Source organism: Argiope bruennichi, chromosome X1 (assembly GCF_947563725.1).
Source record: "Argiope bruennichi chromosome X1, qqArgBrue1.1, whole genome shotgun sequence".
Classification (NCBI taxonomy): Eukaryota; Metazoa; Arthropoda; class Arachnida; order Araneae; family Araneidae; genus Argiope; species Argiope bruennichi.
In genome coordinates this window covers 81,890,962-81,904,694 of record NC_079162.1, presented here as the reverse complement: position 1 = coordinate 81,904,694, position 13,733 = coordinate 81,890,962, and the positions used below count along the sequence as shown (strand labels likewise).

Sequence of the window (13,733 nt, the reverse complement as noted above, 5' to 3'; positions counted from 1 at the left end):
CAAAAAAATGAATTTAATGCTATAGAAACATGTATTAAAAATTCGTTTGACCAAAAAAAAAAAGAAAAAAAAATTCTTTAGAGAAACTCGCTTTTATTGAATTGCTCTTTCATGATAATTCGTCCTTTTAGGGGCAAAGAAAAATATCTGTTGCATATTTTTTTATGTAAACCTTTAACAGAAATCCTAATTTGCTTTCTGTTTTACACTTTTAATACCTTTAAACTGTAAGTAAAATTTTGAATTCCTCTGCATTTATATGCTATTTAAAGGAGGGGGGAGGCATAGAAATTGGAAACATCTTGAATTTACAATTTCTGTATGTGGTCAGTTTCCAAAGTTCAGCTACATTGAAGGCTGCAAGTGTGACTTTCTTTCCTTTCTTTCTTTTTTTTTTTTTTTTTTTTTTAATAAGATAAATATCGTAGGTATATTTACTGTAGAAACTTCATGAAATATATAGACGAGTATTTCCATATCATTTATAAACAATAGCATTATTTTTTTTTCAAACGATTTAAGACTTTCAAAATATTAATATTATTACTAAACTGAGTATGCAACTTCCAAATTTCACTATATCTTAAAAAGAACCAAATGAAAAAGTATAAAAGAAATTGTAAAGGTATTTTTTTCTCATGAAGGCACCCAAATAGTATGCATTTTTAACGGATGCAACGTTCCATATTTTCCCTGTGCTCAATATGCAGTGAATTATCAATGAATAAAGGATACCTTTTAGATGTTAAGTTTACTCCGTCAAGTTTTGCTCATGACTATCATATTACATACAGTTTTGGAGCCAATAGAAGCGTCTTAAATACAAAATGCTGATCGTTTCTCACAACTGTCCATAACCCAGGCAGATTATCACTGACGGAGTATTTTTTTACTGCAGCATTCCAAAAATTTTCAGATGGATTTGAATCATTCTTTGGTATTCTGTTGCAGTGAAATGAATCATTGTTTTCCAACTTAAGGGTTGTCAGAAGAATAGTTGTTTCTTTAACACCTATTTCCACTGGAATGCGATAGGGGCATAAATAAATGTAAATTGTAACAAATTAAAAATTTTAAATTCCATATAAAAATTATCTCAAAATGCTAGGATTTACTTGAAAAAGAATCCTAAAATTTCCATTAAGAAACACCCAAAGAACAAATTGTTAAGATTTTGTTATCTGTAAATGTTATTAATCTAGCAACGATGATTCAATGCTTTAAGGGTCTATCACAACTTTTCAATTTCTAACAGCATTCCAATTTGAATAACCACTAACTGCAATTTTTTCTATCAGTCGTCCTTGGAAGATAGAATAGATTTCTATCAATAGTACTTGGAAAAAGATATTCTCAAACACAATAAAATAGGAATCTTCGTATGTATATTCAGAAATTCAATTCTTTGATCTTTGTTTCTCAAAGCTAATATGACAAAGTAAACACCGCAAAGCCAATGTAATGGGATGGTTTGACTCATCAATGAGCTGGATATGTAAATGATAGTATGTGTGATAATTCTATTTCAAATAGTTTGACCGAAACTAAATTTATAATTTTTTTCTTTCGTAATCTGTCTTGCCTCCACCAAATGTGAATGTTTTCAAGAGATAGTATAGCAAACATCTTAAAATTTTACTTTTATTGCTTAAAATCAGTTTATCTTTTTATACAACCGATCTGAATCGGTTGTTCTTTTTAAATATGTGTTTATCATGGGAATAGATAGACTTGCAAAAATAAGGAAGAAGCTTATGAAATTTCCATATCCTTGTCTATATCTAATTTTATGAGGCTTAATGTATTTAAAATCTCTGTTTGCTGAACGAAATATTTTGTAGAGAAAAATGTAATGGATATTTGAATTTGTCACACACAGACGCACATATAGATAAATGGATGAAAATAGGCTTGATTATCAAAAGAATTCTTAGGGGCTGAGATTGTTTTTAGAAATATATGCTTAATGATTAAGTATTAAATGTTTGGAGGACATCATAAAAAGATGAACAAAGCTAAAAAATATATTTTTATTTTTATTGCATTTATGTTAACTCCATGTGAAAAAGATTTTATTTCTTTTGCTACAACTAAATATATTTTGTAAATTGTTTTATTTCTTATTTGAATGATGAATCGTATTGTCTATGATATTACTCTTGTCAAATGATTGTTTCAACATTGTGCGATTATTATGTTTGTAATACAACAGAAAATTGAATTATAAAATGACAATTTTCTGTTATTGTTTTTAAAAGGTAGGATCAAGCTTCTGTTTTTCAAAGTGATATATTGCAATGACTATTATATACACTCACAAGAATTATTTTTGTTTTTTGTTTGTTTCTATACTTGTAGATGGCGCTAGTAGAAATTGACAAAGGACTGCAAAAAGTGTAAGTTATCAAACATTCATTTTTCCCCCCTTTATATTTGTATCAAATGGATATCTAAGTTTTATCGTTTGGTAAAGTAGGCTGATATCTTTTATTGCTAAAATTGAATAATGCATTTGGCTAGTTTTCTCTCTTCGTAAAAGTTGAATGGAATACAAAATTTAATTAAATTAAAATTTTATTTTATTTCGAAACCAGATTGATTCCTCCGATAAGTCACTAGCTAATTGATGACACATTAAGATTATTTTACTGTTTATCAGGTAAAATACAATATTTGATTCAAAAACAGAATGTGATCACCATTCAGCAAATAAAATGTAAATAATTTTATAGTTTAAAAAATTTATTCATCAGTATAAATGCATTTAATAAATATTTACTTAATATTTTATTAATTCAAAATTAAGAAGATTTTGTAAAACTTTTTTAATTCTATAAATATCATTTCCAAGGTGAACGCTAGGCAAATTATGACCAATCGAATGATCGCTTTGCATTTGCAATTTTAATATGTCTGCTAACCGTCGATACATTTTGTTTTGCATAAAATTGAAATTTTTTAAAACCCTTGCGTGAGCATGCTACATTTTATCATACAATTCGTTAAATGTGCTTTTGTATTAAATACAAAGTTTATATACGTTAAACATATTACCAACATAGATGTTCTCTATTTAATTAAATAATATTCTCCAGTATTAGTTTGCTGAAAAAAAGAAAAAAAGTTAAACAAAACAAATTTTCTTAGAAAAATTCCCGAAATTTCCCCGTACTATTTTCGAATTTCTATTTGCTTATAGTGATTAAATAAGTTACGTTTATAAACTTGTTATATAAATGAGTTACCGTTAAATCCAATAAATAAATGGTTTTGCATATTTTTATAAGATATTTTTAAATACATCTGTTATTTTAATCAAACTGTTGATATGTACAGCTTTCGAATGGATATATGGAATTGATATTGGATTAATCCTTAAATAATAATTACTTATCAAAATCAAGCGCTACGAGCCTTATACAAAATACATTCAGTCAAATGACGGTATAGATCTGGCATATAACAGTTCGGAAACAGTCTCAATGATTTGTATTTCAAATGTGTAGTCAAAACAATCTGAAATATCACTTAGAAATTCTGATATTTTCTTATTTAGAATTATATTTCTCAAATTTAGCGTAACATAAGAGTTGATATTTATTTATAAAAATGGGCATGGAAATTTCAGGCTTTGGAACCATTAGAATGAATCTGATGCTTACACTTAATTCTCTCAGAGATATTGTGGCAGAGTCGGCTTCAGAGGATCGTAAGTTAGTGAAACGATTCCACGAAAGAACCGCTGTACAATGGGCCTGGTGCAGGTCAAAATGAATGCGATGCGGAAATTGAAATGTTCCTTTGGTTCCTTACAGAAGCTTAGAAAGAGGTGTCATCCTCGTCCTATGATCATGGTACAAATTTATGAGGTCAGTCCTAAAATAAATCTCTTGTATCTTTGAAAAAGGACGCTAGTCGTTCTAGACTAAGTGTATCTGTTATCTAAGTATATCTAATATCTACTTTTAATCTCGGTGATTTCGTTTAGTTATAATAACGTTCATTTGGTAGCAGCACTTTTAGTAATATTGGATATTAGTAACTATATGCAATACGAGTTGAAAAATGAATTTCCCTAATTAAACTCACTTCCTACTAGGAAGCGAGAATTCAGACAATTTTGTAAAATTGAATTTTCAACATAGTATTAATACATTAATCTGTCTGATTTTTTCGCAGCAATTTTTGCATTTCGCTATATTTGAAATTCTATTTTTAAAAAATAAATAAACAGAAATGCTCACAGTAAGCTGAATTTTTCAGTCAGTTTTTTAGGCAGAATTTCATTTAAATTCATAGAATAAATATTTTTTATGAGTCTATATTACATACTCTTAATTCTCATTATAACCACAGAAATCTGTTGTAGCCCGATATGCAAGGGGGATAGTGTAAATTTGGGAGGTGGGGACTACATAAAACTATTGAATATTTATCACTATTTTTCAAAACTAATAATTATCAGTTATTAATCTTAGCAGATTTTCAAATTAGTCAATAACTTGAGTCTCTAAATCAGAATCTATCTGTTTTTAATTTTTCGTCACTAATCTTTAAAGTGTTTTATTTTAGTTAGAATAATTATTATATTACACAGTAGATATCTATTTGTAATCGCTAAACTGTAAATCTGTAATAGAATACGTGGAGGTAAAATTTTTGATTTTGATTATGTACAGCTGCAGACTAATCCAATCAAAAATGCTATTTGTTTGAAAGATTTTGACTGATTTTTCGTATATGAAGCGCAGAGAAAAAGAGTGGGATATTCATAAATTTGACCTTGAAATGTTGATTAATCTTCCCGCTTTATATCTATCTCCCTGAGTCCCAAAAATGCTTTTTTGAAATTATGTCTGCATATACATGAACGTTATTGCTCAAAAATGCAAAGAACTAGATGGGTGAAATTTTTGATCAGTTGTGGATTTCCGGCTAGCAGCTGTCTTGGCCCACAGAACCTTCTGCGCCCCTGAACCGTGCATTCAGGAGCGTAGAAAAGTCGATTAAAAATTACTATTAATCTAGTTTTCAAATGAATAAATCTATTTAAAAAAATACAAATTCTATAAATCATATTAGGATAGTTGCCAAGTATAACTGATCTCCTTTCTATTTCATTATATTATTCAAGTATTTATAAACAATGAACGTTTGCTTAAATAATATTGTGTGCTAACATGGACGCGAGTAATCATGATATTATATATATATTCAAAAAGTTACTAAAATAAAAAAATACCTAAAATAAGTCATTAAAGGCTTATTAAAGATAGAGATTTGAAAAATGAATAATCAAACTTAATAGATATAATTTAGTTGATCTATTAATTGATTTGATTAATTAACAAATTAAGACATTTTATTATGGTGTGAGATATGAAACTAAATCATCTAAAATTTTGCTTTCTCGAAAAATTTGATGAGAACAGAAAACAACCTATATAATTGCAAACAAAATCTGATGAATTTATTGGTAAGATTATTTAGCACTGCATTAGATAAGGTTGAGTTAAAAAATGCATTGAAGTATGAGATTAAATTGACCTCTTTTAAAAGCATTTCCTCATAATTTGTTTCCCACAAAATGTCAAAATCTGCCATTTCATATTGTCTTTACACCATGTGGTATATAATAAAACCAAATGTTTTACTAAACTGTAAATTTGTAACAAGTCTTGTACCAAATCCGCCAAAGTATAAATTCTTTGTCCGTCTGTCTATCAGTGAGAATGTTAACACGATAATTGTGTTATGCATCAAGAATGTAAACTGTATCAAATTTTGGAATAAATCTTTCACTTTGCTCCTAAAGTGAAATTATACCAAAGATGATGCGAGACCATTCCGAACTTTTGTTTGGTTTTCTAGTAACTTTCCAGACAATCGTCTTCTATGAAATTCAGTTTATTTTTTGCCATTGTACTAGTCATTGCTAATTATTTTGTTTATTTCTCCTTTTATCAAGATTTTACTCTTTTTGTTGGTTTTCTTGTTAAGTGGTATTTTATTTCAGAACAGAGAATTCGAAACAAGCACTTGAAATAAATACAAGTAATAATGAGGCAACAGTGTGAAAGAATACTAAAGCTAATCTTTACAAAAATCAAGTATTTAATTCGATTCTATTCGAAGTATACTGTTTGCAAATGACAGTTGATTAAACTACAAATATTTTGAAAACATTATTAGAATGGCATATCTGTGATGTTGAGTAACCAGCGTCCTCAGTGTCCAGGGCCGGATTAAAGCTTCCAAGGGTTCTTAAGCAATACTCATATTGGGTCCCTTTTTCCCGATCAAACTTCCAAAACTTGATTTTTTTTATCTGTATTAATTTAACCTTTTTTTAAAAAGTAGTTTGAAAAGTAACACATTTTGAAGTATTGAAATAGCAAAATGATTAACTGTAGATCGCTTTCTAAAAAGTTGATTTCAGTATAAATAAGTAAAATTCAGTGATTTGATTATAAAAAAAAAATGCGCAACTGAAATTTAAAAATAATTTTGTCAAAATAATAAAAAAATATGAAAAATGTAAATAATATTAACTAACAGGAACGAATGTTTCTTTAAATTATAAAGATATTTTTATAATTATAAAATAACATAAAATAAAAGTTACAGATAGTAATTAATTAGGAATGTGACTAGAATAATATTCCACAATATTTGCTTTTAATTTGAATAAATTCGATTGTACGGTTTTTATATTTAAATGAAAGTACAAAGTTAAATAACTCTCAAAATTTCGTTAAAAAAAAAAAAATCTCAAAAGCATTTAGGACCCCTAGGCACTGCCTGCTTTGCATACTTTTCCTATGTAATAATCCGGTGCTATCAGTATCAATGATGTAAAATGTTATTCTAGGATACAAAAGTTCGTTTTAAGATCACGAAGTAATTTTTAAATACCTCAAAAGTTTATTTAGGATATTTGAAAAGATCACAATGTTAGTTTTGATTTTTTGCATTATTTAAATGCAATTTCTTTTCGTTCAAGACTTAAATGAAATTTTCAAAGAATGAAAAGGCCAGCAAAAATTTAAAAAGACTGGTAGTAACTTTATTTTCTGTACAAGCGTATGAAAACATGATGTAAATGTCTAAGCTGAAAAAATAACAAAAAGAAAATATTTATTTTTTGAATGCGAAATAGTCCCCTGTTGGATCCTCTAACCATGGATAATTTTGAGGGCAATCAACGCAAGTATGTAGACGTATTGTTTCTCCTGGAAGCTCCCGAGTAGTAAGAGGACAAGCGTTAGGCAGAGAGCAAAGTGCTTGTCCCTTTACTTCGCACTTTTCTTTCCATGGTGCGAAGTCTCGAATAGAGGACAGCTCAGTGGGTGACTGCATCCATTGAAGTACTTGTGTCATGGTGACAAAGTAGATGTCATTTTTGTCGAGCATTTCATCTACCCACTGGATGAGAGCGTCGTTGAATTCTTGGTTAAGTTTCAACCATCCAGCGTGGAAGAAGAGACCAAGAGGAGCTCTGTTGGTTCTGTAATGCCTTTCTAAGTTATGGTTGAGGAAGTTGTAGAATTGTTCTCCTGTCAGAAGATTGCTGCAACTGTCTACCATAGCACAACCAGCTAGTTCTTCGTCGAAAGATGGGTCATCTCTTCTGTCCAACTCATTCATCACCATCTCCCAAACTGCGTGAGATCGAGTTGGGCAATTTTGTCCGTTACCGTGACATCTGTGGGGCATACGGAAGTACAAGGTGTATGGCCAAAGAGGAGGGTTGCTCAAAGGGGCAGTGATGGTAGAATCGTAAAGGAAAGCTTGTTCTTCCATCATGAAAAATTGGTTGTTTCCTCCTACCCTCAAATATGGTGCTCGAATACCGACAATTGAGTTATCAGTGATGTTAGAAAATCGTTCGATGATGAGACGGACACCAGCCATTTCTTTAGCCCAAGTTTCAACGTTGGCTTCACTCCAGTATTTCTCATCGTTTCTGTGTCTGTTAAAAGAAAAAAAAATTCACAAATTTTTAAACTAGAAAAATTGAAAAATATAATTTAATTCCATTTTTTGCTGTAATAAAGTTGTTTATCTATTTTCAGCGTTTACGTTATGCATTTAGCTATCAACGAAGTTATAATCTTTTGGCATTTTCTGCATTTTTAGGAATTTTATAATTATTTATATAATCTGCTCTTACGAAATTAATATTGCATTAAATGAATTTAAACTCTAATTATACTGCTATCATTTTCAAAAAAATGAAATTGAAATTTTATACAGACAAAAAAAAAGGGGGGGGATTATTTGTTTTATTCTTAATTTCTATAAATATACCCATTCACAATATCTCATATCTTTAATCTAAGAATGGGGAGATTAATTTCATAGCTTTCCTTTTATTCCGTACTTTTTCGAACTTAGTGTAATTAAGAGTACAAAACTCAAGCTCATTATCTTTAATAAAGCATATTATACATTTTTAAGATGATTTTACCAATATTTAAAAGTATAGCCATAAGCATGCATGAAAAATAAAATAAAACTGATCGCTGAAACATGTGAATTTTTTATCACCCCCTCCCTCCCCCTTTATCTTTTTTTTTAGGGGCAAATGGCGTAAGTGTATTTCTTAGTAAAGATAGAAAGCTTTTTATATTTTTATACTAAAAATGTATTTGGCATTGGCATTTTTAAGAACTTATTTCAGCATTGAAAAAAAAATATTATGTTTCTATCCCTTAAAAGTTTCAAAATGCATCATATTAGTTGAACAGATATAAACGAATGGAAAACTTGAAATCATACGAAAGGTTAAGAGTAATAAATTAAAATAATATTTGAATGTATAATTTACAATTTTATGCATCCCTGAAAATATTATAGTGCGTAAAATAAAGCATGAACATGCTGAAACTTACGTGATTGAATGTGCTGCAATTTCGTGTCCTTTTCTGTGGAGTTCCTGCACAGCTGAATAATTGGTGTATTTGTGGGATACGAAAAAGGTTCCTTTAATTTGGCATCCATTAGGGTTGTTACGACCTTCTCGGAAGATTCTGTTGTAGATATCAATATTGTTGTTGTTGACAGCATCATCAAAAGTGATGGTGATCATCTGAGGAACTGTGTTTGGTTCCAGTTTGCCGGGGATTTGAGTTCCGTCAGGAGAACAGAAACAATCAGGAAGAACGCATTGATTTTGATCGCAAGGAGGAGCTCTGTTTGGATCCTTATCGACAGCTGAAAAATACCAATAATATTTAAATTTATAATTCAATGAATGTCATTATTTTGTATTGTTACAGGAGGCTTTAAAAAGATACGTACTGCAAGCGTTTTCGTCGGAGCCATCTGGACAGTCGGGAGCTCCGTTACAGAACAATTCCTTTTGTATACATTCTCCATTTCCACAAGCCAATTTGCCCTTTTCACAAATGGGTTCATCTGTTGCGAGCAATGGTGTTGCTAGCCTTGGTTCTGTAAATAAGTTTTCAACGGTTAATTAGTATAAAATTGAAAATTCTTACAATATCAAAAGCACGAAACATTAGTACAGATTTATGTGTATCTTAAAAGGTATTCCCACATTTTCGAGAACAGAAATATTTGAATATTTCCAACATTATTTTTATTTTTGAAGCATCTAATAAACGAAATTTAAGGATTGAAATGAAAGAAATGAAGAGCTCATGAAATGATATTTAAGAATCATATTCTGAATTTTAAAACCCTTTATAAAGTGTAAAGGTTTTATTTCAAAAAAGATGCATTGAATGAGTAAACAAATATCCGCAGTTACTTCTTATAGTTATTCTTAGTTATTTCTTTTTTAATATAAATGATATGAAATCACGAAAGTAATATTTCTGAATCTTTTTCCTTTTTGAAATGCAGGAATTCGTTTTCTTTGTTTGTGTTAAGAAATAATAGTTTTACTGAATAAAAGTATTTAGTATTTTTCCCATGTTTTTTTTTCTTTAATCGTCCTGCATTGGAAATATAATTTTACGAAGTAGTACGGATTTTTATGAAAAAACTCTTCACTATTTCTCTTATACTAGATCATCTCTTTCATCACTGTTATCTTGCACTCATTAATATTTATATTTCTCTTTCATCGTAGGCTCCATTCAAAAGTATCAAATGTCGCATAGGAAATTGTGTTTTTTCGAAAATATTGCTTCAAAATTCCGATCTCACCTTGAATATTAGAAACCGGTTTTTTTTTTTTTTTTTCGTTTTGCCAAGAAAATGTTCTTTTTCTTCTAACATATGTGGTTGCTTAGTGGACACAAGGCCATTATCAGGTTCTTAATAAATCGTGATAGATATATAGCACTGAATTTTGTTTTTCCTTAAAAGATTAATAACAAAATTTAAAAGAATTAAAGGGAAGAGATTGCCAACTAAATTAACTTACTAAAATGGTTCGTAGTGAAAATGAAAATACATTTTCCAATAAACTTCTGCTTTTACTATTGGTATTTAAAAATCTCTAAGAACTGGATTTAAAAGGGTGTTAGAGGTATTTATGCTTAAACGTCAATAAAAAATTTCAAACTTTGTTGGATATTATTTTTAAACTATAAAAAACAAGAGGGATTTTTTTTTTGTTAATATAATCTAGTATAATTTACGTGATTTTTTTTCTGGAAGTAGGATCAAACGCTTCAAAATAGAATTGAAAATTTTTTGAAAAATTAAAATATTTTATAAAATAACAAAATTTTAAGTTGAAATGAAAGGCGGAGCTAACTAAACAATTTAAAATGAAGCAATAATTTGAAAGCGATATTTTAAATAATCTATTGAGTTTTGTAAATAAAATGAAAGCCTGTTAGGATCTTTACTATTACATGTAAAGATTAATCAAAATTTATTATTGTTGATAAATATTTTCAAGAAATCTTTGGAATTTTCATTGGGATTATTTTTCACTAAGATAAGAGATTTGAAGTTTGTAATTTTTGATTTCGTTTGCAGCTTTTGAACATTTTGACTTACTTGGATTATTATAATATTAACTTTTTCTTAAAACTACTCTGAATTCAATTAACAGAAAAGAGGATGTTTTTTTTTTTTTTTTAAATATGAGGGTAGTTGCCAATCTGCAATGATTTGGGATATCAACTATTCTGTGTGCATGGTTGTTTAAGTGCAAGGGTAAAGAACTTAAGAAGGGAAAGTAAGGGTAATTTTTGTCATGTCTACTATTATAATATTTTCCTTTGCTCTTAAAATTAATTTGAAAAATTAAAAATGTCATTCATTTATCCCTTTATAGTTATTTCGACCCGGCGAATTAGTTTATTGGAACCAACATTACCTATTTATTCGAAAATTGAGTCAATAATGTTATTTCACACATGTAAAAAAAATTCAAAAACAGGAATAAAAGTGCCACTTTTCTCATATAATAAATATTCATTAAATGAATTCGGAATGTTTTTTTCCCCCTATAATTATTTTTTCTTTGCTGTTGAATTTCAGTTCTTGTAGAGGCTCGAAAAGGTTAGATGAAATATATCTAGCTTGAAACATTAAAATTAATAAAAAAGATTATTTAGTTCTTATTGATGAGCAGTATCGAGCTAATTAAAATACCTTGATTTGTATGATTATCATTACCATTTTATTTCAATACTACTCTGAGTTGCAATAAACAGGAAGGAGGTATTTTTTAAAGTTCATTTTCCAAAATTGAAAATTTTAAGGAGTTTTAAATGAAGCATGCAAATGCCGTTTTTTTTAGAATCGATTTCAAAATTTGCATTTGAGTATAGCTTCAGGTATGTATTGAAGTTGTATGATTTCATTAAACAACAGCAAAGAAAATGCTGTATTTGAATATGGTAAAAAGGCAAGGTCGTCTCAGACATACTTTAAAGATCTGAAATGTACTCTTTTTATTCTTTGTTACTATCTTTTGCGTATCTTAAACAAATTCAAATTAGGAATTTAAAGAAGAAAGAAAAACAAGAAGAAATTTCAAGAAATGAATTGAAGAAATGCAATGATTTTACTTTTAATGCAGTTTTACTTCATTGTTATTATTGTTAATAAATGACCATTCATTTTATGGTGTATTTAAAAAGAATTTTAATTCTTTTTCGTAACGTTGTTTTTGCTTTCGGATAAAATTTCACTTTCTCTCTCAGTTTCTTTAAGATTACTTTTTTCGTCAGGAGGAATAAATTCTGATAAAGAAAACAGAAACCTTTACTAACTTTTTTATGTAGTCTTTTTAAAAGTCGCGTTCCTCGTTGTTACATCACTTCAAAAGTTTAGAAATGTTTTGAAACTTTCCATTTATCAAGCACGTTGAGAACTTCCTCATGTTGCTGCAACTATTTACGAAGTGGAAATTGATTGTTTCTTTGAAAGGCTTTTTTTCTGTCTCTCTCTCTCTCTCTCTCTCTTTTCTTCTAAAAAACGGCGAGGTATTTCTGCAAATAGTCCTAGTAACCTATATAAATACCCACAAATTTGAGAAAAATGTCCTGTTTGCCCCATTCAGCAATTTATTTTCCCTCTTTTTAGGATAGACCTATCAGTGAAATGATATAAAGCCAGGATGAATGTGGAATAAAAGTAAAACGTTGTGGTACGTAATGTAGCAATTTACGACTCACTTACCAAATTTTGATAAAAGTGAAAAACGGGCTTTCCTTACAGCAATACTGTAAAAGATATCTGACTATTTTTATCGAACCCTGAGGGTAAAAGGAAGGTTATAGGAAACGGATTACATTGTCAACGTTAATCTGTTTCGTGATAAGAAAGAGGAAACAAAATGACTACCTGTTTCCTTGTTGAAGGAAAAAGAAATAACGAACTAAAGATCTTTTAAACTGTAATACACCCAGAAACCGCGAAAATTATTTAGCAGCAGTTAAAGCATCTCTTTCTTTTTTCCCCCTTTTAAGTACTTTTTACTTCTTCAACTCAGTTTATTGAGTCAATTAGCTGGTACAATCGTCTTTATGTTTCTCGAATTTTCCACAAAATGAATAAGTCCTTTGTTTATTTCTTCTATGAGTCTGTGTAGTAAATTATATTTTATTTAAAAAAAACATCATTTATAATTTAGAAATGTTGAAAATTCATCATGTTAGCATCCATCTTGTCATAATTTGAATAAATCTCAAATAAAAAAAATATTAAATATCTATTTTTAAGACTTTAAAATATTAAGTATCACTTTATATTTTCTATTAAGTAGTTAATTTTAATTGGAAGAATACTAATATAATTTTATTTGAGAAATCTGTAAGAGTCTGTAATAACTTCTATTGGCTTTCTAAAAGTTTACACCTCTACTTACTTTTTAATTAAAACAGACGTCAGTTAGTAAGTTTTTAAATTCCGGACTTTATAATAAAATAATATTATCCTTCTTAGAATGTATAGCTGATACATTCTTAGAAATTCTTTGCGTGAAATTTTTAAAACTTTATAGTTTTATAGAAAATTGTTCCTAAATGTGTTTAAATGTTTTAGCGTTTAAAAATAATATTCATTTTTCTAACAATAGTTAAATAATTAACAAATCATTAAATCAAAAATAAAATAAAACGCAATTTAAAGTTTATATTTAATTGAAAATAATCATTATGATATAAGAAAATGCTCGCTTTTTCTTAATACGAAGAAATTCTATGAAAATGCACTTATTTCTCAGGATAGGTGAAAATCTCAATCCCTCATTTCTTCTCATTTAAGACAAGTTTAAATTAATTCAAATTGAAAATCTTTAA

General features: G+C 28.7%; 1 protein-coding gene across 1 annotated transcript in view; it reads right to left on the bottom strand.

The window, feature by feature from the left end:
- Positions 1-7,044: 7,044 nt before the first annotated feature.
- The window catches only part of LOC129958412 (chitin deacetylase 1-like), a 28,279-nt gene continuing 21,590 nt past the window's right edge, over positions 7,045-13,733 (bottom strand). The window contains exons 3-5 of the mRNA XM_056070895.1: positions 9,304-9,453; positions 8,895-9,216; positions 7,045-7,972 (exon numbers count right to left, since the gene is read on the bottom strand). Coding sequence (XP_055926870.1) covers positions 7,138-7,972; positions 8,895-9,216; positions 9,304-9,453 — 1,307 coding nt within the window. The 3' untranslated portion in view covers positions 7,045-7,137. The remainder of the gene's footprint in view (positions 7,973-8,894; positions 9,217-9,303; positions 9,454-13,733) is intronic.